The 26,330-nt window shown below is 44.6% G+C and overlaps 1 protein-coding gene and 1 pseudogene across 1 annotated transcript; both read left to right on the top strand.

Annotated features, from left to right (window-relative positions):
- The first annotated feature begins 6,764 nt into the window (after positions 1 to 6,764).
- LOC112320249 (large ribosomal subunit protein uL6-like) lies at positions 6,765 to 10,273 on the top strand (annotated as a pseudogene).
- Positions 10,274 to 19,688: 9,415 nt separating this feature from the next.
- On the top strand, positions 19,689 to 25,952 carry PSMD8 (proteasome 26S subunit, non-ATPase 8). The gene is made up of 7 exons (XM_024577695.4): positions 19,689 to 19,914; positions 20,884 to 20,956; positions 21,076 to 21,178; positions 22,349 to 22,514; positions 23,435 to 23,535; positions 24,666 to 24,777; positions 25,484 to 25,952. Exons 1-7 carry the CDS (start codon positions 19,744 to 19,746, stop codon positions 25,619 to 25,621), a joined length of 864 nt encoding a protein of 287 aa, XP_024433463.1. The 5' UTR covers positions 19,689 to 19,743; the 3' UTR covers positions 25,622 to 25,952.
- The last annotated feature ends 378 nt before the right edge of the window (positions 25,953 to 26,330 follow it).

Genomic DNA, 26,330 nt, shown 5'->3' on the forward strand with positions numbered 1-26,330 from the left:
ATTTAGTACCAGTTATTAAATATTTTTGGATGTCAACACCAATATGGTGTTGAGCTTAAGGCGGGGACTTTAGAGAGGTTAGGATCTTCATTTTAGTTGCAATTAGCAAAAACTTCAAATAGTCCAAACGGAAATGATAATATATGGGTTTTGTCAAGGTAAGCTTCAGGTACAGTTTTTTAAAAGGATTTTACTTATTTATTTATTTTTAGAGAGAGGAGAAGGGAGAGAGGGAGAGAAACAACAATGTGTGGTTGCCTCTTGCGCACCCCCTACTGGGGAGCTGGCGTGCCCTGACTGGGAGTTGAACTGATGACCCTTTGGTTCTCAGGCCGGCGCTTAGTCCACTGAGCCACACCAGCCAGGGCAGCTCCAGGTACAGTTTGATCCAAAAGTCTTCAGTATCCATAGGATTCTCACTCCTTTTCTCTGTAGCTTTCCCTGCTCTGCCCAGCTCTGAGTGTGGTCTCTGAACTCAGGACAGCCTTCCTCACAGTCTAAAGCTACACATCCATATGTCTTATTGTCCAGAGGAAGAAAAGGCTGCAGTCCAACATTTCTAGGCTGTCAATTCTGTTAGTCACTCCGATTGGATGGGGTCACCACTTTATCACTCAAACTGCCAGAGGGATTCGACCTTAAGTGGTTTAAGCCCATCCCTGGATCTAAGGGAGTCAGTGTCATCTTAATCTCATGCTCATGTGTGTATGTGTGTGTGTAAAGGCAGTTCTTACAAGGACAACGTGCTATCAAAAATAGGAAAAGGAAGCTGAAAGGCAAAAAGCAAATGCACCTTTGTACTACACTCCCTGTCCAACCAGTGGGCTCAACTCCAGCCCCTCCCCAAAGGTCTCAAGTAAATTGACTCTAGAAGTCCTCTGACCACCCCTCTCCACTGCTCTACTCTAGGAGTAGAGGTCCAGGGGACATACACTCTGAAGAGACAAAAGGGAAGATAGCCAGACCAGCTTGTCCATGATGAGACAGCTGAAGAGCAGGCAAGGTCACTGAGGTCATGTTATTGAGCTTGAGAATTATCAGAGGGCACTTAGAACTGAGAAGCTGAAGGGTATGGTCAGATATTGCAAAGATACCCCTGGTTGCCCTGTGGAGAATGGCTCAGGTCTGGAGCCAGAGATCCCAGGGAGGCAATAGGCCAGGGACCTGGGCAGAAGAAGATGGTGCAGGACCAAAGCCTGCTTGTGAAGGGAGGGGAAAGGGCAGGTGGGAGAGATGCTCGGGAGGCCTAATGAACCATGGGGATGGTGGGCCATGTAAGGAATGGGAGCAAGGGAGAATTTAGGGAAAAGGCCCAGGACTCTGCCCTGGGTCCTGGGGGACAAAGAGGCTGTCCCTGAGATGGGAACCAGGGAGAAGGGGCAGGTTTGGAAGAGACATTGAGGCCAGCTTGGATGATGGTGAGTGCAAGAGGTCTGAGAAACTTTTAGAAGCTTCCAGGAGGCTGCAGTAACCTCAGGTGTGGGACTCAGGAGGTAAAATAAGGATGCTCAAGCAGTATGCAACAACAGTCAGCAGTACAGACTCATCTATCAAACAAAGTTAATTGCATAGATGCCATTATGTAGCATGTGCTGAAATAATATCCTGTTTTGTTCTGTCCTAGTTTGTTCAGGCTTCTATGAGAGAATACCACAGATTTGGTGGCTTATAAACAACAGAAATTTATTTCTCATAGTTTTGGAAGCTGGGAAGGCCAAGATCAAGGTGCTGGCAGATTTTGTATCTAGTCATAACCTGCTTCCCAGTTCACAGATGGATGTCATACTGCTGTGTCCTCACATGGTAGAAGGGGTAAGGAAGGTCTTTGGGGGTCTCTTTTGTAAGGGCATTAATCTCTTGTGAAGGCTCCACCCTCATGATCTAATCACTTCCCAAAGGTGTGGTACCATTATGTTGGGGGTTAGGTTTAAACATAAATTTGGGAGGGAATACAAACATTCAATCCATACCTGTTTTCTTTCCTTAAAAAAAATTATTTATTTATTTTAGACAGAGGGAAACGAAGGGAGAAAGAGAGGGAGAGAAACATCAATGTGCAGTTGCCTCTCACATGCCCCCTACCGGGGACCTCACCTGGCCAGCAACCCAGGCATGTGCCCTTATTGTGAATCGAACCGGCAACCCTTTGTTTCTCAGGCTGGAGCTCAACCCACTAAGCCACACCAGCCAGGGCTATTTTCTTGAATTATTGAATAATCTTCATGATTTTCTATCAGAAGAATTGTATCATTATCCCCATTTCACAGATGATGAAACAGAGACTCAAGTGTGCAACATGTATGATGATATAAAAAGGACTTCAGCCAAGATGGAGGTATAGATAGATATACTTTGCCTCCTCACACAATCAAAAGAATGACAGCGACATGGGTAGCCCCACCTTGGCAAATACCTAAGGCTCTGCCCCTTACAACATAACAGATGTGCCAAGACAAAGAAATATGGCCCAAATGAAAGAACAGATCAAAACTCCAAAAATAGAACTAAGCGATGAAGAGATAGCCAATCTATAAGATGCACAGTTCAAAACACTGGTAATCAGGATGATCACAGAAATGATCAATATATGGTTGCCTCTCACTTGCCCTCTACTGGACCTGGCTTGCAACCCAGGCATGTGCTCTGACAGGGAATCCAATGGGAGAATCCTTGATTAGCAGGCCAGCACTCAATCCACTGAGCCACATTAGCCAGGGCCAATTTATGCTTCTTATTCCCTGTACCTTTTCTCCCATTCTACTTCCTCCCCTTCCACCTCCTTCTACCCCTCCCCGATGATAACTCTCCATGTGATCTCCATTTCTGTGATTCTGTTCCTGTTCTAGTTGTTTGCTTAGTTTATTTTTTTTGGGGGGGGGAGGTTTTAGGTTCAGTTGTTGATAGTTGTGAATTTGTTGTCATTTCATTGTTCATAGTTTTGATATTCTTTTTCTTAGATAAGCCCCTGTAACATTTCATGTAATAAGGGCTTGGTGATGATGAACTCCTTTAACTTGACATTATCTGGGAAGCACTTTATCTGTCCTTCCATTCTAAATGAAAGCTTTGCTGGATAGAGTCATCTTGGATGGGAGTCCTTGCCTTTCATGACTTTGAATACTTCTTTTCAGCCCCTTGTTGCCTGCAAGGTTTCTTTTGAGAAATCAGCTGACAGTCTTATGGGCACTCCTTTGTACATAACTGTCTCCTTTTCTCTTGCTGCTTTTCAGATTCTCTCCTTATCTTTCATCTTGGGCAATGTGATTATGATGTGCCTTGATGGGTGCTTCCTTGGGTCCAACTTCTTTGGGACTCTTTGAGCTTCCTGGACTTCCTGGAAGTCTATTTCCTTTGCCAGGTTAGGGAAATTTTCCTTCATTATTCTTTCAAATAAGTTTTCAATTTCTTGCTCTTCCACCTCTCTTTCTGTCACTCCTGTGGTTCAGATGTTGGAATGTTTAAAGTTGTCCTGGAGGTTCCTAAGCATTTCTTCATTTTTTTGAATTCTTGTTTCTTCATTCTGTTCTGGTTGAATGCTTATTTCTTCCTTCTTTCCCAAATCGTTAATTTGAGTCCCAGTTTCCTTCCTGTCACTGTTGGTTCCCTGTATATTTTGCTTTATTTCACTCCGCATAGCCTTTATTTCTTCCTCTATTTTGTGACCATACTCAAATCATTTCTGTGAGCATCCTGATTACCAGTGTTTTGAACTGTGCATCTTTTAGGTTGGCTATCTCTTCGTTGCTTACTTGTATTATTTCTGGAGTCTTGATCTGTTCTTTCATTTGGGCCATATTTGTTTGTCTTGGTACACCTGTTAGGTAGTAAGGGGCGGAGCCTTAGGTATTTGCCAGGGCTAGGCAACCAAGGCTGCTTAGTTGTGGTGCTGTCTGTTGGGGAGGAGTGAGGGAGGGAACAATGCAGCTTGCTCAGCTCTCAGCTGGCTTTCAGTCACTTCCCCTGCAATCCACAAGCAAATTGGGCCCTTCTGCTGCTGAGTCTTGGGTGGGTGGGTTTGTGTACATTCTAGGACCCTGTGGGTCTCTCCAACAAATTCTCCTGTGAGGTTCTCCTGCCACCGCAACCCCCACAGGTTTTTACAGTCAGAGTTTTTGAAGCTTTATTTCCCTGTGCTGGAACCCTGGGTTGTGTGGTCTGTCTCACTCCCCAGTTGTTCCTCCCGGTTTATCCGCATGCAAATGTGGGACCCCCAGTCTGCCAGCCACTGCCTCTCCAAGTCTGCCAGCCTCTGCCTTGCCCTCCCTGTCCTCCAGCTGCCACCTCGCCTTCAGTCCTCTTCACCCTGGCTACCCATCTTTGCCCCTCCTGCTGGTCTGGTTGAATGTTTGTTCTTTAACTCCTTGGTTGTTGGACTTCCATACAGTTTGATTTTCTGGCAGTTCTGGTTATTTTTTGTTTTTAAATTTGTTGTTGTCCTTCTTTTGGTTGTGCAAGGAAGCAAAGTGTATCTACCTACGTCTCCATCTTGGCTGGAAGTCCTCAGAAGATTGGATTTTTAATACATGATCTATGCCTACTAAATGTTGCTGCAAGAGACTCATTTTATAGGCCCAAAGAGGTTAAAAGTAAAAGGATATAAAAAGATAGTCTATGCAAATAGCATCCAAAAGAGAGCTTGTGTGGCTATATTATTATCAGACAATATAGGCTTTAAGTCAAAAAAGGATATGAGACAAAGAAGGAGATTATATATTGATAAAGGGTTCAATCCAACAGGAATATATAACAATTATACATATATAAACCTAAAAACAGAGCTCCAAAATATATGAAGCAAAAAAATTTACAGAATTGAAAGGAGAAATAGACAGTTCTGAATAATACTTGGAGACTTCAACACTCAACCTTCTATAATGGGTAGAACAACCAGACTTAATATCAATAAGGAAATAGCATACTTAAACAACACTCTAAACTCAGTACGCCTACAGACATATAAAAAACACTTCAGAAGGATCCACATTGGCAGAGGAGTAAGGGGAAGCTACACTAACTTCCTCCCAGGACCAATCTGGAATTACAAATAAATTGTAGAGAAATCATCTGGAATAATCTACTGGACACTAGCTGGAGAGAAGACTTATAACCCTGGGCGGACAGGAGAAAACACTACAATGCAATGTGACTGGTACAGAGTGCAAGGGGATGTGAGAGGGATGGCTGGGCTCTGAAAGGTGGCAGCTGAAGTGTCAGAAGGAAATTTCAGCAGCTGCAGGATTCCCCCTGGGAAGTGTGGGGTATAAACCCCAAGCTGGGCTCCTCAGCCTACAGCACAAGAGATGGGGGAGAACCCAGATAACACCCAGCTGTGAAAAGTGGCAGGGTTTCTGTCTGCTAAGGAGAGATGACTGGAGTCACAGAGAGCCTCTTAAAGGGCCAACACATAATATTTCATTGGTAACCACTTACTCAGGGCTCCAGCAAAGGGAGGGCAGAGTGGGCTAGAAATGCTTGAGGAGAATCTGGGGATAGTGGCTTTGGGGAGAGAAGGGAGGAAGCAGCTGCCAGGTTCCCTGTGCTGAGGCATTCCACATACTGCAGGAGCCATCTTGCTCAGGCAGAGCAGTCCCCTCCCCATCAGCCTGAGGGGAAGCAATAGCCCCGCCCACAGGAATTACTCTGCCCTACTCTGTGGTGATGCTTAAGCCTGACGGCTGATTACAGATTTACTAGATTAACAATCAAAGGAGACAGCTACAGACTGTGGATCGCTGGTAGTCTCAAACAGGCTGCCTAGAGCCAGAATGGACACCATCTGATATCACCAGGGACAGATTCAGAAAGAGAAGACAGTGGTAAACACTAGATTCTACTGAGGAGACTTCTACTGTGGTTTTCTTCATGATTTGCATTATTTTCTCTCCTGCAGAGCATTTTTAAAAAGCTTTTATTATTTTTAGAGAGAGGGGAAGAAAAGGAAAAAGAGAAACATCAGTGTGTGGGTCTCTCAGTTGCCCCCAACAGGTGATCTGACCACAACCCAAGCATGTGCCCTTGCCTGGGAATTGAACCATTGATGCTCTGGTTCACAGACTGGCACTCAATCCACTGAGCCACACCAGCCAGGGCATACAACCATAATTTTTTAAAACCACTTCATTTAACAGCAGAATACATGTTCTTCTCAAGTACATATGAAACAGTCTCCAGGATACATGATAAGTTAGGCCTGAAAACATGTTTTAATAAAATTAAAAATATTGAAATTATATGAAGCATCCTTTATGATTACAATGGAATAAAACTAGAAGTTAACAGAAGGTAAACTGGAAAATTCATAAATATGTGGAAATTAAATGATACACTCTTTTTTTTTATCTTCACCTGAGAACTTGCTCATTGATTTTAGAGAGAGGGGAAGAGAGTGAGAGAGAGAGTGAAGGAGAGAAGCATAAATGTGAGAGAGAAATAATAACTGGTTGACTCTCATAAGAGCCCCAACAGAAACTGAACCAACAATCTAGGTATGTGCCATGAGCAGCAATTGAACACTTGGGATAATGCTCCAACCCACTGAACCACACCAGCCAAGAAAGCAGTACACTCTTAAATGGCAAGTGGATCCAAGAAGAAATTACATGGAGTAACTAGAAAATACTTAAAAAAAAATTAAGACCCCATGACAACGTACCAAAATTATGGGATGCAGCAAAAATAGTGCTAATGGGGAAATTTATAACTATAGATACTGACATTTAAAGAGAAGAAAGATATCCAGTCATTTTGCCACTTCTACTGTGGGGATGAAGACCATTCTCAGCAGTCAGACTGTCTACATTCCAAAAAATGTCGACCTCATTCTGAAGGGACACACAGTTATTATGAAGGGTCCCAGAGGCTCCATGCAGAGGGACTTCAATCACATCAATGTAGGACTCAGTCTCCTTGGAAAGAAAAAGAAGAGGCTCTGGGTTGACCAATGGTGGGGAAATGGAAAGGAACTGGCCACTGTTTGCACTACCTGCAGTCATGTGTAAAACATGGTCAAGGGTGTTACCCTGGGCTTTCATTACAAGATGAGGTCTGTGTGAGGCAGGCAGATAGTTAGAAATGAAGTTCTGAAGGCATCTGCAGAAAACACAAAATATGTAGAGAACCAAGATGGCGGCATAGGTAGACACACTGCGCCTCCTCGCACAACCAGAACTGACAGAAAATCGAATGGCAAGGAAGTCTGACACCAAGGAGATAAAAAAGAAACATTCATCCAGACCGGTAGGGGGGATGGAGACGGGCATCTGGGCGGAGAGGACTCGTGTTGCCGTGGCGGGACCGACACTGGTGGAGTGTGGGACCAACAGGTCAGGCAGTCTGACCACTGGCAGACCCTGCGGCCCCACATTCGCGCACAGATAAACCGAGAAGGCCAGACTCAGAGTGGCGGAGAACGGGGCAGGCAGAGCGGCGGGTAGCACCCCGTGGCTCCACATTCACACATAGATAAACCGGGACAAATGGCAGGGGAGTGAAGCAGACCACGTAACCCAGGGCTCCAGTGCAGGGAAATAAAGCCTCAAACCTCTGAGTGAAAACACCCGTGGGGGTTGGGGCGGCAGCAGGAGAAACTCCCAGCCTCACAGGAGAGGTCGTTGGAGAGACCCACAGGAGCCTAGGGCATGCAAAGCCCACCCACTCGGGAACCAGCACCAGAGGGGCCCAATTTGATTGTGGGTAGCAGAGGGAGTGACTGAAAACCAGCAGAGAGTGGAGCAGGCGCCAATACTCCCTCTCGGCCCCTCCCCCACGTACAGCATCACAGAGCAGCGACCAGCGTTACCCGCCCCAGGGAACACATAAGCCCCTCCCCTTTAAGTAACAGAAGCACCAAGACAAAAAAAAAAAATGGCCCAAATGACATAACACTTCAAAGCTCCAGAAATAATTCAACTAAGCAGCGAACAGATAGCCAACCTATCAGATGCACAGTTCAAAACACTGGTAATCAGGAAGCTCACAGAATTGGTTGAATTTGGTCGAAAACTAGATGAAAAAATGAAGGCTGTGCTAAGAGAGACAAAGGAAAATGTACAGGGAACCAATAGTGAGGTGAAGGAAACTGGGACTCAAATCAACAGTGTGGACCAGAAGGAAGAAAGAAACATCCAACCAGAAAAGAATGAAGAAACAAGAATTTGGAAAAATGAGGAGAGGCTTAGGAACCTCCAGGACATCTTTAAATGTTCCAACATCCGAATTATAGGGGTGCCAGAAGGAGAAGAGGAAGAACAAAAAATTGAAAACTTACTTGAACAAATAATGAAGGAGAACTTCCCTCATCTGGCAAAGGAAATAGACTTCCAGGAAGTCCAGGAAGCTCAGCGACTCCCAAAGAAGCTGGACCCAAGGAGGAACACACCAAGGCACATCATAATTACATTACCCAAGATTAAGCAGAAGGAGAGAATCTTAGAAGCAGCAAGAGAAAAGGACACAGTTACCTACAAAGGAGTTCCCATAAGTCTGTCAGCTGATTTCCCAAAAGAGACCTTACAGGCAAGAAGGGGCTAGCAAGAAGTATTCCAAGTCCTGAAAGGCAAGGACCTACATCCAAGATTGCTCTATCCAGCAAAGTTATCATTTAGAATGGAAGGGAAGATAAAGTGCTTCTCAGATAAGGCCAAGTTCAAGGAGTTCATCATCACCAAGCCCTTATTAAACGAAATGTTAAAGGGATTTATCTAAGAAAAAGAAGATAAAAAATATGAACAGTAAGAATGACAGGAAACTCACAGTTATTAACAACTGCACCTAAAACAAAACCAAAAGCAAACTAAGCAAACAACTAGAACAGGAACAGAACCACAGCAATGGAGCTCACATGGAGGGTTATCAACAGGGGAGTGGGAGGGGAAGAGGGGGGGAAAGGTACAGAGAATAAGTAGCATAAATGGTAGGTAGAAAATAGACAGGGGGAGGGTAAGAATAGTGTAGGAAATGTAGAAGCCAAAGAACTTATAAGTATGACCCATGGACATGAACTATAGGGGGGGGAATGTGGGAGGGAGGGGGTGGGCAGGATGGAGTGGAGTGGGGGGGAATGGGACAACTGTAATAGCATAATCAATAAATATATTTTAAAAAACACACAAAATATGCTAAAAAAAAAAAGGCTAAGCCCGACACCCTGAGTTCCTGAAATTGTTACTTCACTCTTCACAAGTAGCTGGACTTGAGGCAGGAAATTTTGAGACAGCAGATAAAATAAAAATGAGGAAGTCCTGGCATGCTGACATCAAAATAAGTAGCTGACCTTGACACTAACCTACATCCTGAATATTGAAAATAGTTTTGTAGTAGCATTGTAATACTTGAAACCACAGCTGGGCTTGCACACTTTCATCCTAAACAACCTATAGTTCACCTTAGTATCATTAAAATCTAATTGTAATAAATTAGCATTGTGGTTTCCACCCCACGAGTGGGCAACCAGGGATAACTATGGGTAAATGCATGTCCCATAGCAGAAAAATTATATAACTCCTAATGCACGTACAGTGAAAAGTAGATTAAGAATAAGGAAATAGCCCTAGCTGCTGTGGCTCAGTGGATTGGGTGCCAGCCTTTGAACCTAAAGGTCACTGGTTCGATTCCCAGTCAGGCACATGCCTAGGGTTGCAGGCCAGGTCCCCAGTTGGGGGTGTGTGAGAGGTAACCGATTGATGTTTCTGTCACATGTTGATGTTTCCCTCCCTCTCTTTCTCCCTCTCTTCCCCTCTCTCTAAAAATAAATAAGTACATTTTAAAAAAAAAGAATAGGAAAGTAAAAAGCCTTATAAAATTATAACCTCTGACAACAAGGGACCATTCTTAGTTCAGGGGTTTGGCCCACTCCCATATTCTGTGGAGTGTGCCATCTTTAATAAAGCTTGCTTGCTTCACTTCACTCTGTTTATGTGACCAATCAATTCTTTGTTTGCAATCACCAAGAACCTGGTTACATGTGCACACTGGTGATACACGGATGCTCACTTCCCCATAAGTATTGTTATTCGGGAGAATGATTCTCTTGTTGAAATCAGAAATTTCTTGGCTGAAACATATATCTGCACAGTTCAGATGAGATCAGGTATTGCTTGTTCGGTATCTCAAGCCCAGAAATATGAGTTGATTCTTGAAGGAAATGATATTGAACTTGTATCAAATTCAGCTGCTTTGATTCAGCAAGCCATAACAGTTAAAAACAAGGAAATCAGAAAAAATTTAGATGGTATCTGTTTCTGAAAAAGGAACAGTTCAACAGGCAGATGAATAAGATCTAAGTTGTCCACTTATAGAATCAGCAAGATTACTAATGTTTCCTCAGACTTATCTGCTTATTTTAAAGATCCAATAAAAGCCATGTATTGAAAAAGATCTCAAGGTTAATAATCTAACTGTACACTTTAAGGAACTAGAAAAAGAGAAGCTAACTACACCCAAAACTAGCAGAAAGAAGGAGGTAATAACGATTAGAGTGGAGCCCTGACCAGTGTGGCTCAGTTTTGGGGCATCTTCCAGCAAACCAAAATATCACTGGTTTGATTTCCAGTCAGGGCACATGCCTAGGTTGTAGGTTTGGTCCCCAATCCAGGTTTACACAAGAGGCAACTGATGGATGTTTCTGTTTTGTATCAATATTTCTCTCCCTCCCTTCCCCTCTCTCTAAAATAAATAAATAAATTTATTTATTTTGAAAAGATTAGAGAATAGGTAAATTCTCTAATAGGAAAAGATTAGGTAAATAAAATAGAGAATAGAAAAAATCAGAGGCCCTAGACGGGTAGCTCAGTTGGTTCAAGTGCCATCCAGATATGCCAAGGTTGCAGGTCCCACCCCCAGTCAAGGCATAAACAAAATTCAAGCAATGAATGCAAAAGTAAGTGGAAACACAAATTTATGTTTCTCTCTCTCTCTTTCAAATCAATAAAAAATAAAATTAAAATACTTAAAATAATTGACAGACTTTAAACTGACTATGAACAAAAGAGAGAAGACTGAATTAACTAAAACTGGAAATGAAATTGAAGACGTGACTACTTGTTTTACAGAAGTAAAAAGAATTATAAAAGAATGTTATGAACAATTGTACCAACAAATGGGATCATCTAGATGAAATGGAATAATTCTTAGAAATATAATAAATTAGCAAAAATGATTCAACAAGATATAGAAAATTTGAATATATGTGCAACAAGTAAGGAGAGTGAATCTGAAATAAGAAATGTACCAATGAAGAAAGGCTGAGGACTGGATAGCTTTACTGGTGAATTCCACCAAATTTTAAAGATGATTATCACAAATTCTTATCAAACTCTTCTAAAATATTTGACATACCAAATCAAATTCAACAGCATATTAAAAATAATATACACTATAACCAAGTGGGATTTACTTCTGGAATGTTAAGAATAGTTCAACATACAAAAATCAATGTAATATACCACATTAATGGAATAAAAGGATAAAAACACCAAAATCATCTCAGTTGATGCCAAAAAAGTATTTGACAAAACCTAACACCCTTTTAAAATAGAAACACTCAATAGAAGCGTTTAACATCTTGCTTCCTGGCCAATTTCGTCAGTTTTGGCTCAAATAAACTCTCATTTAAAATTTTTTTAAAAAATAGGATTATAAGGGAACTTTTGTTCTTTATCCTCACTTGAGGACATTTATTTTTCATTGCTTTTAGAGAGAGAGTAAGGGAAAGAGAGTAACATGGATGTGAGAGAAACATCAATTGGTTGCCTCCCTGTACACACAGACAGGAAATCATACCTGCAACTTTGGTATGTGCCCTTACCAGAAGTTGAACCCACAACCCTTCGGTTACACGCCCATGCTCCAACCAACTGAGCTACACCAGCCAGGGCTATATGGGAACTTCTTAACATGATAAAGGCAATCGATTAAAGTCCAATAGCTGCCCTGGCTGTTGTGGCTCAGTTGGTTGGAGTATCATCCGATAACCAAAAGTTTGCAGGTTTGATTCCTGGTCAAGGCACATACCTAGGTTGTGGGTGGGTTTCATCCCCTATCTGGGCATGTACAGGAGGCAACCAATCAATGCTTCTCTTTCACATTAATGTTTCTTTCTCTCCCTTCCTCTCTTTCTAAGAAAGCAATGAGAAAATGTCCTCAGGTGAGGATGAAAGAAATTCAATAGCTAACATCATATTCAGTAGTGAAAGACTGAAAACCTTCCCTGGTCAACCCTGAAGATCAGGGACAATCAATGGTGTCCACTTCTACTCAACATAGTAGTAAAAGTTCTATCCAGAGCAGTTAGGCAAGAAAAAAAAAAAAAAAAGGTATCCACATTGGAAAGGAAGAAGTAAAGTTATCTGTTTGCAGATGACACTATCTTATGTAGAACACAACCCCCCCCACACACACCTGTTAGGGTTAATAAATGAATTCAGCCAAGCTGCATTATGGAAAAGCAACATACAAAAATTAGTTGGATTTCTATATACTAGCAATGAACAATCTGAAAATAAAATTAAAAAAAAATTCTATTTACAACATCAAGAATGATAAAATATTTAAGAATAAATGGCTACAGCCCTGGCTGGTGTGGCTCAGTGGATTGAGTGCCGGCCTGAGAATCAAAGGGTCACTGGTTCAATTCCCAGTCAGGGCACACGCCTGGGTCGCAGGCCAGGTCCCTAGTAGGGGGTGCACAAGAGTCAACCACACATTGATGTTTCTCTCCCTCTATTTCTCCCTCCCTTCCCCTCTCTCTAAAAAAGAAATAAAATCTTTTTAAAAAAAGAATAAATGGATACAAAAAGGTGAAAGGCTTCTGTACTGAAATCTAAAAAACATTGCTGAAAGAAATTAGACTTAAATAAATGGAAAGATATTCCATATTCATGTATTGGAAACATTAATATTGTTAAGATGGCAATACTACCTACATTAGTTTGCTGGAGCTGCCATAACAAAACACCAAAGCTTAAACAACAGAAATTTATTTCTCACAATTCTGGAGGCTAGAAGTTCAAGACTAAGGTATTGACAAGTTTGGTTTCTAAGGCCTCTCTCCTTGGCTTACTGATGGCTGCCCTCACACTTTGTGCTCATATTGTGCATCTTCTGTGTGGTCACACTACTGGTGTCTTTTATGTGTCCAAATTTCCTCGATATATAGTTGCCTCTTGTGTGCCCCAAACTGGGGATCTGGCCCGCAACCCAGGCATGTGCACTGACCGGGTATCAGTGACCTCTTGGTTCACAGGCCAATGCTCAATCCACTGAGCCACACCAGCCAGGGCAAAGAGATTTAATATTACACAAAAATATCATTCATTTTGATGGGAAAATGATGGTTTATTTAACAAATGGTTCTGGAATAATTGACTTACAAGGATGAAATCAAATTTAGATCCTATTTCACACCATATGCAAAAGTTAATTTAAGATGAAAATAAGTACATGTGGAGAAACACAAATATTTTAGCAAAAAAATTAGAATATTTTAGTTTGGCACAGGGAGGTCTTCCTAAATAAGATAGAAAACACAGAAGTCACTTAGGGAAAGTTAAAATTTGACTATATAAAAATTAAAATTTTATGTTGCAAAAAAATAGTTTATATATGTTTCGAAAATAAACATTAGATCAAAGGAAACTGTTGCAACAAATATAACAAAAGTTTTTATTCCTAATATGCATGTGTCTAAAAATTTATAGGAAAATGCAACAACCACTCAGAAAATTTCAGAGAGGAGGAAATCCAAGTTTTCCATAAACATAGGAAAGGATACTCAACCTCATTAGTATGAAAATGCAAACTTACACAAAACAAAGCAAAAAACTTAGTGCTTGTCACTCGTGAGGCTGGCAAAGGATGAAGACGCTATAGGGTCCAGGAGCGGTCATGCTGCCAGGACTCTTTCATTGCTGGTAGAACTGCAAACCCCTGCAGCTTTGGAAAGCAATCTCATGATACCTACTAAAATGGAACATATACATCTCTTGACTCAGAAATCTTACATCCTAGGACCTATCGCTAAGAAATAAAACAACTGCATTCAAGGAAATGAATTTAAGGATCTTTACTGTAGCATTGTTAGTGGTAGCAAACAGATAAACAAAAATAACCCAAATTATCAACATAGAAACATTACATGCATTTGGTGCATTCATACTGTGAAATATTATGCAGTCAGTTTTTTTAATTTGATTTATTTTTATATATTTTATTGATTATGCTATTACAGTTGTCCCAACTTTTCACACTTTGCCCCCCTCCACACAGCACCCTCCACTCCCTCAGGCAATCCCCACACCATTTTTCATGTCCATGAGTCATGTGTATAAGTTCTTTGGCTTCTCCATTTCCTATACTGTACTTTACATCCCCATGGTTATTCTGTAACTACCTATTTGTACTTCTTAGTCCCCTCACCTTTTCACCTCTCCCCCCCATGCCCCCTCCCATCTGGCAACCATCAAAATGCTCTTCATATCCATGATTCTGTCTCTATTCTTCTTATTTGCTTAGTTTGATTTTTAGATTCAATTGTTGATAGATATGTATTTATTGACATTTTATTGTTCATGGTTTTGATCTTCTTTTTCTTAAATAAGTCCCTTTAACATTTCATAGAATAATGGTTTGGTGATGATGAACTCCTTTGGTTTTTTCTTGTCTGGGAAGCTCTTTATCTGTCCGTTGATACTACATGATATCTTTGCTGGGTAGAGCAATATTGGCTGTAGGTCCCTGCTTTTCATGACTTTGAATATTTCTTGCCAATCCCTTGTAACCTGCAAAGTTTCTTTTGAGAAATCAGCTGACAGTTTTATGGGAACTCTCCTGTAGGTAACTAACTGCTTTTCTCTTGCTGCTTTTAAGATTCTCTCTTTATCTTTAATCCTTGGCATTTTAATTATGATGTGTCTTAGAGTGGGCCTCTCTGCATCCATTTTGTTTGGAACTCTCTGAGCTTCCTGGACTTGAATGTCTATTTCCTTCACCAAATTAGGTAAGTTTTCTTTCATTATTTTCTTGAAATAGATTTCCAATTTCTTGATCCTCTTCTGACACCCCTATGATGCGAATGTTGGAACACTTTAAGTTGTCCAAGAGGCTGCTTACATTATGTTCATTTTGTGGGGGGGTGACTCTTTTTTTCTTCTTGTTCTTCTGATTGTTGTTGGGGTTTTTTTTTTCCCTTCCTTATGCCCAAATCATTGATTTGATTCTTGGCTTTATCTACTCTCTGTTGTTTCCCCCTAAATTGTTCTTTATTTCAATTAGTGTATCCTTCATTTCTGACTGGACCTTTTATATGCTGTTGAGGTCCTCACTAAATTCCTTGAGAATCTTATAACGAGTGTTTTGACCTCTTCATCTGATAGCTTGCATATTTCTATTTTGCTTAGTTCTTTTTTTTTTTTTTTTCAAATTTTTGATGTGTTCTTTCATTTGGGCCATGTTTCTTTGTGTTCTCATTTTGACAGCCTCCATGCATTTTTTTCTATGTATTAGGTAAGACTGCCCTGACTCCCTGTCTTGGTAGCCTAGCCTAACATAGTAGGTGTTCTGTAGGGTTGAGTGGCACAACCTCCCCTATCACCCAAGCTGGGTACTCGAAGTGCACCCTTTGTGTAGGCTGAGTACACCTTCCTCTTGTAGTTGAAATTTGGTTGCTGTTAGCAGGTCAATGGGAGGAATTTGCCCAGTCCAGTCAGCTGCAAGGACTGGTTTTGACCACTGACTACCAACCTCCACCCTCCATGGAGGATCAGCTATGCAGGAGTAGGGTGGTGGTGCTCTGACTTGGTCTGTAGCTGTCCACTGGGTGTGCTGGCCCTGGAGTTTCCTGGGTGGTGCAGGCTAACCTGTGTTCTGCTCGTGGCCTCCCTGCCTGAGCTATAGAGCAATCTGAGATGGCTGCTACTTGTGCTAGGCATGGAGATTCACAGGCAAAGCCAAGCTGTGAATCTAGGCTGGCTGTTGCTAGTGCGGGGCCTGGGGTCACTTAGCAAATGATATGGGTGCTGGGGGGTCACTGAGGCCAACTCTTGCTTGTTTGATCGGATTAAGAAGTTGTGAAGCAGGAGCCAAGACCAGCCATTCATATGGAAAAGTCTCTATTAACAGCTTGGGTGGGCCCATAAATTGGATGGTACAGAGCCTCAGGAGATCTCCAGGGTAGGACAAACTGTGTTAGTCAGATTGATGGAGTCTCAGATATGGCACCCGCCTGCTGGCCCTGTGGCTCTGTGGGGGGAGGGCTCAGAAAATGGACAATGGTCTCTGCCCACCTTTCTGTCTGGGAGAAAGCTGTCCCCCAGCTCCTGCCTTGATGCCACACACTTCAGTCCCTCCCTGTACACCCCTGGTGCCTTTCAAGCTGCTACCCTGTTGTTGGAGCTCAGAGGGAGTGAGTCTGAGTAAATCTGTGTGTGGGTTCTTTAGGAGTAACTGCTTGGGACTCCAGAAGTTTCTTCCACTGACTCAATCCCTGTTGGTTTTTGCAGCTACAAGTTATGGGGTGTTATCTTCCTGGCACTGGGGCCTGGTATGGGGCTGGGACACCTCACTCCTTAGATATCCCTCCTCATTTTTTAAAATTATATTTTATTATGTTATTACAGTTGTCCTAGTTTTTACCTAACACATGTGGATGTGGGACCAGCCCGTTTTGCATCTCTACCCCTTGTACCAGTCTGGATGGATGTGGTTTCTTTAATTCCGTAGTTGTCATACTTCCATTCAACTTGATTTCTGATGGCTCTGAGTGATGATTGTTCTATATTTTGGTTGTAATTTTGATGAGGTTGTGTGAAGAGGTGAGCTGTGTTTACCTCTGCCACCATCTTAACTGTAAGTTGCAGCCACTTTTTTAGTGGTGTCAGATATATGTCCATTGATCTCCAAAGATGGCTTTAATTATATTGCTAAAAAGCATGTTGCTTTTAGAACATATGTATCATAAGATGTAGTTTTGTTTAAAAACTTTTTTAAAAGGCACCACTTATTTTACACATCCATTCATTCACTCCTTTAACAAATATTTATTGACTGTCTACCACATGCTGGGAATATAGCAGTATTGAAAATTAATAGCCCTTCTTTCATGGAGTTGACATTGTAAATGATGGAAACAAGAGAGCTGGGTTTGAGAAAAAAGTGTAGATGTTGAATATGCAGGTGTGATATACAAGGTCTGTCCAGAAAAAGTCCAACCATTAATATAAGAACATTTTGCACAACATGGATGTAACCTGGCAGCCAAGGAGAGTGGACTGGAATGCACATGTATGAACAATGACAACATCACTGTGCTAGTCAGTGGGAGTGGTCAACACCACTGAGTGAGCATGTGTACTGCATGGCCATTGCATTCAAAATGACTGACCAAGTAGAGCAATGAATCTGCACCAAATTTTGCATTAAGCTTGAATATTACTCTGCAGAAACTATTTGGATAATTCAGAAGGCCACAGCTATGGGCAACTGGTGACTGGCTGCTTCATCATGACAATGTGCCCACTCATGCATCACATCTCCTGCAGAGTTTCGGCAAAACATCATATCACCCAAGTGACTCAGTTCCCCTATGGTTCAGATTTGGCACCCTACAACTTCTGGCTTTTCCCGAAACTAAAATCACTATTCAAAGTGAAGAGATTCCAGACCAATGATGAGATTCAGGAAAATAGGACAGGAAGGCTGATGGCCATCAGGAGAACTGTGCGAGGTCCCAAGGTGCCTATTTTGTTTTTGTTTTAATATTTTAATTATTTATTTTTAGAGAGAGAGGAAGGGAGGGAGAGAGGGAGAGAACTATCAGTCTGTGGTTGCCTCTCACGTGGCCGCCACTGGGGACCTGGCCTACAACCCAGGCACGTGCCCTAGCTGGGAATTGAACCAGTGACCCTTTGGTTCACAGCCTGCACTCAATCCAGAGCTACACCAGCCAGGGCCCAAGGTGCCTATTTTGAAGGGGACTGAGAAGTCATTGTCCTGTGTAGATGTTTCTTGCATCTTGTACCTTCTTTAATAAATGTCTATATTTTTCATATTACATGGCTGGATACCTTCTGGACAGACCTCTTGAATGGAGGAATCAGGAATAGGAAAAAAATTGAGAATCTACATATATGAGGCATTTAAAGTCATAAGACTGGATAATTTCTGTAAAGTTTGTGTGTCTGTGCATAAACTGAGAATATGTGGAAGGATGCTCTGAGAAACTAGAGAGAAAGACCTAGGGTTTAAGTTTCAGCTGTTAGTCTCTTGGAAGGTTATGTTATAGAATGGACCCATCGGTCAAGAGGCAGATATGGGGTCTCTCTATGCTATGGTTCTTTGCCCACCGCCCCTAGGAATTGTGGCTCTCAATGCCAGAGTTTGGTAAAAAGCAAAGGAACCATTTATTCAAAAGTTATACAGGTTTAGGGTAATGACAGAATTTCACCACTAAAATTCCAAAGTCCCTTAAAACACCCACAAACACACACAGTCCTTCCTTCCCTCCTTTGCCCTGAGAGGCCAGTCTCAGAACATGCCAATCAGAAGGACGGTCCTCCAGAGAACAGAAAGAAAAAGAACGGAAGTCCGCAGCTCACTTCTCCCGGTTCCTCTGTTATCCGTGCTCAGCTCGGCAGGTTTTTCTGCAGCCCCCAGCATCATCAGCTGTGTTGCCGCAATCTCCAGTTCTTAATCCATAACCACATGGCACGTTCTCACCGCCCACCAGCAAGAGTCCTGTTGCCCCCTTCTTTCCCTGCAAGGTCTCACATTGTTGCGTCCCTAGTCCTGCATTGTCTCTCCCCACTTTAGTTTAAATCCCAGCCTGGGACCTCCTCCGCAACCCCATTTCCAATTCCTCTCACAACTGGCTACACCAGCCAGGTACTCCCGCAGTTTTCAGTCTTCCTGGGCTGCCATAGTAAGCCCCAGCAGGCGTGGATCCGTGGCATGGAAGGAACCATCTCCAAGCTCTAACACAGCGGCTGTAACCAGAGGGAGCTGCCTTTCAGTTACATCATGGGTCTAAGTTATGCATACCTTCTGGCTCCATTCTGGCTGGAAGACTAGTCTGCTGTTATTAATGTATGAAAATAACCTTTTTTGCATATCAGGTACCAAGTTGGCCTGCAAAATCTCTCTCAATGGCCCTGCTCCATAAGTCCCTTCCCCAGTCCAGACTTGTAGGGGTGGGGATATCCTATATTTTTATATTTCCTGGACACCCCACGTTCTGGACCCCATTTCAAATCCTTCATTTGTGGGGGCACTGGCTGCACCCCGTTGCAGTTACCCAAGTGTCAAAGCCTGTTTATAAAATGGAAAGAATAACACAACTTTCCAAATGGCTCCACCACTGCCACCTTCTGGCTTTGAAAAGCTGCCATGTTGAAATTGGAACCTCCAAGATAGAAACATAGCGACTCGAAAGTCCAGGCTGAAGCCAAAGAAAGCATACTGATCACCGAAAGTGAAGAAACGTGGCGACCGCAGCCGTTTCCAGATAGGGCGAGAGGCGACTTCCGGCCGCCATCGTGGGAGACCGCCCCCGACGCTCTGACTGACAGCTTATTAAGGGATGAGCTCCGAGGGTACCTCCCCGAGAGGGACGGAGCGCTAAGCGCGGTGGGCGGAGACAAGCAGTCGTAGCCTCGCCCCAGGCTTGGGCTCCGCCTCTCGGCCTCACCTCTTCCGGTAGACGGTCGGTAGGCCTCGCTGCCGTAAATCCGGTGTCAGTTTGCCGCATCACGGAAGATGGCGGCTGCAGCGTTGAACGGGGCTGTGGGCTCCTCGAACTCCGGGCCTGCGGCGGCCTCGGGCGCGGTCCTACAGGCTGCCGCCGGCATGTACGAGCAGCTCAAGGGCGAATGGAACCGTAAAAGCCCCAACCTTAGCAAGTGCGGTGAAGAGCTGGGCCGTCTCAAGGTACGGGTGGCCGAGGGTGCTATGAGGGTTGTGGACCGAGCCGAGTTGTGGCCAGCGGGAGAGACCGCGGTGCGGGCCAGACTAAGACGGAGATCCACTAGGGTGAAGGATCCGGAACAGCCAAAGTGCGGACGTCGAGGGGTGAAGAAAGGAGAGAGGCCTGGAACCGACCAAATGCGGCCGCAAGGTTGGGGGAGGGGATTAAAAGAGTGGTTTTAGCACAAACGAGCGAGAGGTCAAAATTTTGACGCTTGGAGGCTTAACCGGCTGGAATGGCAAGACGGGGTTTTGGAGTTTTTCTGGTGGTGGGTTCTGGACAAGCCTAAGTGGGGAATGAGGCCCGGATGGGGTGATGAAAGAAGGCTGCGGTAATGGAGTGTATGGCCTAGACCAGACCAAGTTCGGGGCTCAGAGACTTGAGGTTTAGGGATGCAACTGTAGGGGCGTGGGAAATTGACCAGGTTGTGAAGGCTGGACTAAACCTACCAAGAAAAATCTTACAGTAGAGGATTAGAGTGGGGTTCAGGGTGCTTCAGACCAAGTGTTTGGGGAAGTACAAATACTGTGGGCTGGACAGTGCAGGAAATTTAGCGTCCCTCCCTCCCCGGTGTGGATTTGGGTTGGGGGAGTAAGCCGGGCCCAACCCAGTAGAATGTGGGTAAAGTCTGCCAAGAACTGAAGGTGCTATTGTCCCCCATCTCCTTGATTCCATCGGGTCAGGTAGGGATTTTCTTTTTTGTTTCCCCAGTGGGGCTGTTAATAATTGTAATGTGAGGTCATCCTCAATGAGCACTCACAGTGCTTTATGAGCGCTGACTCCTTTAATGGTCGTAACAACCTTATGATTAAGGGATGATGACAAGCTGTGTTTTCTAGGCTGGAAAACCAAGGCCTAGGAAAAGTAAGTAATCATAACTTGAAGTCCCATCCTGTTTCCTTTCTTCTTTCTTTTCCATTCCTTCTTGACAGCTGGTTCTGCTGGAGCTCAACTTCCTACCAACCACAGGCACCAAACTGACCAAACAGCAGCTCATTCTGGCCCGTGAGTGTTACTGGAGTTGGTGGAGGGTGATGCATTAGGGGATCGTGGCTGAAATGGCAGCAGTGGTGGTCAGGAGAGGCACTCAGTCACCTCCTGAGAACCTGCCCTGTCACTCACAGGTGACATACTGGAGATTGGGGCCCAGTGGAGTATCCTACGCAAGGACATCCCCTCCTTCGAGCGCTACATGGCCCAGCTCAAATGCTACTACTTCGATTACAAGTGAGGATGGGCTCTGCCCCTGATGGGGGGTGGGGGGCGTTTGCAGTTTGCATGGCAGCTCTTCGATTCCTGGTGCTCTGGTCTGGGAACTTCCCCTTTCCCTAGCTCCATCCCCAGAGGCTGCAGGGTCAGGGGTTTGGCCTGGAGGTCCTGAGTCTCTGTTGGCCACCTATCTGTCTCCCCGTCTGCATTCCCACACTACATTTCCACTCCCCGGTGGTAGCCACCATCACGTTTCATCTGCCCTGGCCCCAGCCTTGACCCCTTGGATCATCCCCCCTGTCCCCCAGCATGGCAGCCAGTAGAATCTTTGTGACACTAAAATTTGACCATGTTGATCCCCTGCTGGGAACCTGTCATGGCTCTCCATAGCCCCCAGATTCCAGGCCAAGCTCTTTCCTGTGGTATCAGACCTCTTCCTAGCTGCCCCATCCCAGTCCTGACCCCTCTGCCTGTGCTTCCACCATCCCAGACCTGTCTCTTCTGCTGGACTGTGAGCCTCCTAAAGGCAGAGGGGGCTTGGTCACCGCTGTGTCCCTCTTTTGCTAGAATGGGGCTGGGCCCAAGCATGGACTCGTTAGATATGAATTTAGTACAAAACAGCGGTTTTATAATTCAGTGGTGCCTGCGTGGATTAGTGATTGAGAATTTGACATCAAAAGTCAGACAAACCTAAGTTTGAAACTAATTTTGCCAATTCTCTATTATGTGGTCTTGGACAAATGACCTTACCTCCCTGGGCCTTATTTTCCCCCTTAAAATAAGGGTGATGATTCTTAATAGCATAATCATAGCTAACAAATACATAGTATTTATTTGGGCCACCTACTATTCCATTCACTTTATCTAGGTTAAATCATTTAATTCACTTAACCCTTATTTATTTAACTCATCTCCATCATATGGATACTGTGAGGATACCCATTTTTACAGTTGGGGAAACCGAGGCTGAGTTACTTCACTGAAGTGACTCACAGTCACTCACTTGACCCCATATGACTTGTGACTTCTTCGTGCCTCTCTGGACTTGAGCTTCATCTGAAAACCCAGGACTCTACCTCTTCAAGGGGACAGCATGGGATAGTCATCAGGGTCTCTGAAACCTGGAGGGGGGGTGCTCAGTAGGTACCTAAGTCCTTCTTACCTTGGTTCCCTCTCCCTGGTTCACAGGGAGCAGCTCCCTGAGTCAGCATACATGCACCAGCTCTTGGGCCTTAACCTCCTCTTCCTGCTGTCTCAGAACCGGGTGGCTGAGTTCCACACCGAGTTGGAGCGGCTGCCTGCCAAGGACATCCAGACCAATGTATACATCAAGCATCCTGTGTCCCTCGAGCAAGTGAGTCTGGAGAAAGGGAAGGGGAGGGCTTGGCTAATGGGGGTGGTACCATGACAGACACTGGGGATGGTTTCCTGGAGGAGTGGGTAGGGTTCACCCATCTTTTAGCCTGTGGACTCATTTGCTTATTTGTCCAACAAGTAATGAGCCCCAGCCATGTGCCGGGCACTGTGGTTGGTTTTCAGACTGTACAAGTGAACAAAACAGATAAAATCTTGGGAGCATGACATCCAGGTGAGGAAGCAGGCAAAAACCAAAAGGATTAAGAAATCTATATGGTCTTGCAGTGATATGGAGGAAAATAAGCAGGAAGGAGGGTGGCAAGTCAGGAGCAGGGGTGGATTTTTAATAACGGAAGGCCTTGCTAACAAGGTAAAACTTGAGAAAGACTTGCAGGGTGAAGAACCCAACTACGTGGACATCTGTGGGAACAGCGGTCCAGGTAGAAGAGCAGCCAGACCAAAGGCCCCCAGGCAGAAACATGGCCTGTGTGGCTGAGGAGTAGCAAAGAGTGTGTCTAGAACAAAATCAGCAGAGTCAGAAAGAGCCTTGGTACCTAAGATTAGGAAGTAGTTCCTAAAGCTGAGGTCTCTTGGGAGGAGTTTGACTTAAGAATGCAGTTAAGGCAGGCAGCACAGCTTGGGCAAAGGGAGAGTGGGTTTGCAGTACATCCAGCTGTCTCCCTCCTGTGGTTGAGAGTGTAGGTGAGATGATTACATACCAACCCGGGGTAGGCTGGGAGTGTATGTGTATATAAGTAAACCAGGGAGGGCTTCCTGGTAGAGCAGGTGTGCATACTACATGGGGAATGGGTGTTCTAGTGGAGTGGGACTTATGGAGGCACTGGGAGTATGGGAAAGCCTCGGCGGGTGGGCTGCCTCTCTCTCATCCTCTCATCTTCCCTACCCCGGTCTCTGCAGTACCTAATGGAGGGCAGCTACAACAAAGTGTTCCTGGCCAAAGGCAACATCCCTGCTGAGAGCTATACCTTCTTCATTGACATCCTGCTTGACACCATCAGGTGCGTGGGGAGCCAGAGCCCTCCGGGGTTCAGAAAGCTCGGAATCTGGAGTCAGACAGCCCTTAGTTGAATCCTATTCTGGCCAGTTGTGATCTGGGGAGGCTGGGCATACCAGGTTTTCTTTTCTATGAACTGGAACCACTTACGAGATTATAGAAGATTAGCCATCATCTTGCTCTGGGCTATTTACCAGTATACCCATATATGTCAGACATGGAGCTTGGATTTAGCACCCAGACAGTGCTCCGCAAACAGGACCTTGCTGCCTCTCTCAGATGTGTTCATAAGTCATGTGACCTCACCTCAGATCACCTAAACTGTAGAACCCTTACTTAGTTTCCCTTTCTTTACATAGGGACTCTCAAGTCCCTCTAGCCCCTCAGGTTGCTCTCTGCACAAGTGACATCTCACAGACAAGTGGGCATGACATTTAAAAGTCCCGTGAGGAGTTAAAGGGTGTCCAGGTGGTGGCAGAAGCCAGATTGAGATGGGTTTTTATTCCTGGGGTGGCAAAGCCAAGCCCAGAGAGGTGGTAGGAGTGAGGAGGATAGTTTTGCAGGTTTAGGTTATTTTTAATTATGAAATATTTTGAGTCCAAAATCAATAGGGATTAAAAAATGAATGCCCTTGTATTTACTACTTGGCCAAAGAGATAAAATACCTGAGAAACAGATGCATTTTCCCTGTCATTTCCTCCCCAGAGCTACCCCCTTTTTCCATTTGAGTGACTCCATGCCTTGCTGTTTTTCTACACGGTGTTGATCACAATGCCTTCTGGCAGGGGTGTAAGGAACACCCTTGGGATTGGATCTAGAAATGGAATACAGCACCCTTGACAGGAATCCCAGCCTGGCTTTCAGATAGCCTGAAGTCCTCCTGGCTGGGAGTGGCATTCTGAGTTTGGTCCTGGAAGCCAGAGAGACCTGGGCGTGGCCCTGGCTTGCAACTCTGGCCAAGCCCCTCCCTCTCTCTCTCAGCCTCCTGTTAGTTAAACAGGACAGGTAACAAACATACTTCAGTAGTCAGTGCTGGACTGAAGGGTCAGAGTTCGTGCATGTCAGACCAGTGGGGACAAGGCCTGGAGTGCTTGCTGTATGTACTCAATATCGAGAACCTCATTCTTCCTGCAGAGATGAGATTGCTGGATGCATCGAGAAGGCCTATGAGAAAATCCTCTTCACTGAGGCCACCCGGATCCTCTTCTTCAACACACCCAAAAAGATGACAGACTACGCCAAGAAGGTGGCTAGGGTGCAAGGGGTTATGGGGCCAATGGGTGCACTCACTGATAGCATTGAGGGTAGCCTAGAGGGACACTGGAGCAACACTGCCCAGGTTTAACACTGCCTGTGACCTCAGGGCAGCCACAGAACTTCTCTGAGCTTCAGTTTCCCTATCTGTAGAACGGGGCTAGAATTTAACGTGTGGGGTGAGCTTAGCACAGCACTGGGAGCAAGGTGGAGGTGGATAATGGGCATCTGCTGGCTGTTGATCTTCTCAGAATTCCTTGGAGCTTGCAGCTTTTTTCCCCACACGACTTGGCTTCATTTGGTCTAGGGTATTTGTGCAGGAGCAGTGCCCCTAGACATGCTGATGCATGGGGTGCAGTGACCCTAGTGACTGAGGAGGGTCAAGACCAGGCTGGAAGAGGTGAAATTGAAGTTGAATGGTGGTGACAGCTGACATTCAGTGATTGTTTACTCTGAACCAAACATTGTTCTCAGCACTTTACAAGTGTTGATTAAATTCCCATGGCAGACCTGGAGAGGAGTGTGATTAGGCCTGGAGAAACTGAGGCACAGAGGGGAAGTTACTTGCCTAGAGTAGTACAGGAGGATGAGGGTTGGTGAGGAAAGCAAGCCAGGGCCTACATGGGTAAGTGCTGGCTCTGTGGGTTGGTGAGGGAGCCTGTGCGATCACCCCACCCATCTCTCCTCCCTTTCTGCAGCGAGGGTGGGTCCTGGGCCTCAACAACTACTACAGCTTTGCCAGCCAGCAGCAGAAGCCAGAAGATACTACCATCCCCTCCACAGAATTGGCCAAACAGGTCATCGAGTATGCCCGGCAGCTGGAGATGATCGTCTGAGCCCGGCAGGCACTGGGGTGGGGCAGGGCTTGCATTACGAAAGCAGTTGCAGTGCAGGGTTTCCTCCAATAAAGCTGGATGGGCATTCTGTCTCCTACCCTTGTCTCCGGGGGTGGAATGGTGGGGAGACAAGTCCTTATCTCTGAAGAACTTATAAGTTTGAGGGCTCTTCAGGGTTAGCCTCTGCCCAGTGGCCTTTGCTCAAGGTATGAAACATAAGGCACTGTGGCTTGGGGGAGCACAGGCCCTGGGTAAAGGGACTGTTACACCCAGCTGTGGACACAGGAAGGCCAGGCTAAGGCACCAGAGTTTTTTGGGTAGGGGGATAAAATGTTCCAATTAAAAAATGTTTTCAATGAATTAAACCAGTTTTGTTTCGATGCCAAGCAAGATGGAACTCATATGTGGGCTACCAGTTTGAGACCTCTTGAAACAAAAGGCACAGGCTTGCCTTGGTTCCCACCCTTCGGGAGCCAGTGCTGTGACATAATGACTCCCACACTCCCGGCGTATGTTTCCTGCCTTGAAATTCTTGAGGTGTTTAAAACAGTCCAAGTCTGGCTGAGTCAATTGTGAGATTTTCAGGTTTTCCAGTCAAATTTCCCCCAGCTACAAAATGGGAATGATTGCTCCTGCTTTCCAGAGTGATATTTGTTGAATCCTTGAGCTTAGTACCAGGTAAGCTCAGAAATAGGGCTGATGGTATTAA

Source organism: Desmodus rotundus, chromosome 12, assembly GCF_022682495.2.
Source record: "Desmodus rotundus isolate HL8 chromosome 12, HLdesRot8A.1, whole genome shotgun sequence".
NCBI classification, from domain to species: domain Eukaryota; kingdom Metazoa; phylum Chordata; class Mammalia; order Chiroptera; family Phyllostomidae; genus Desmodus; species Desmodus rotundus.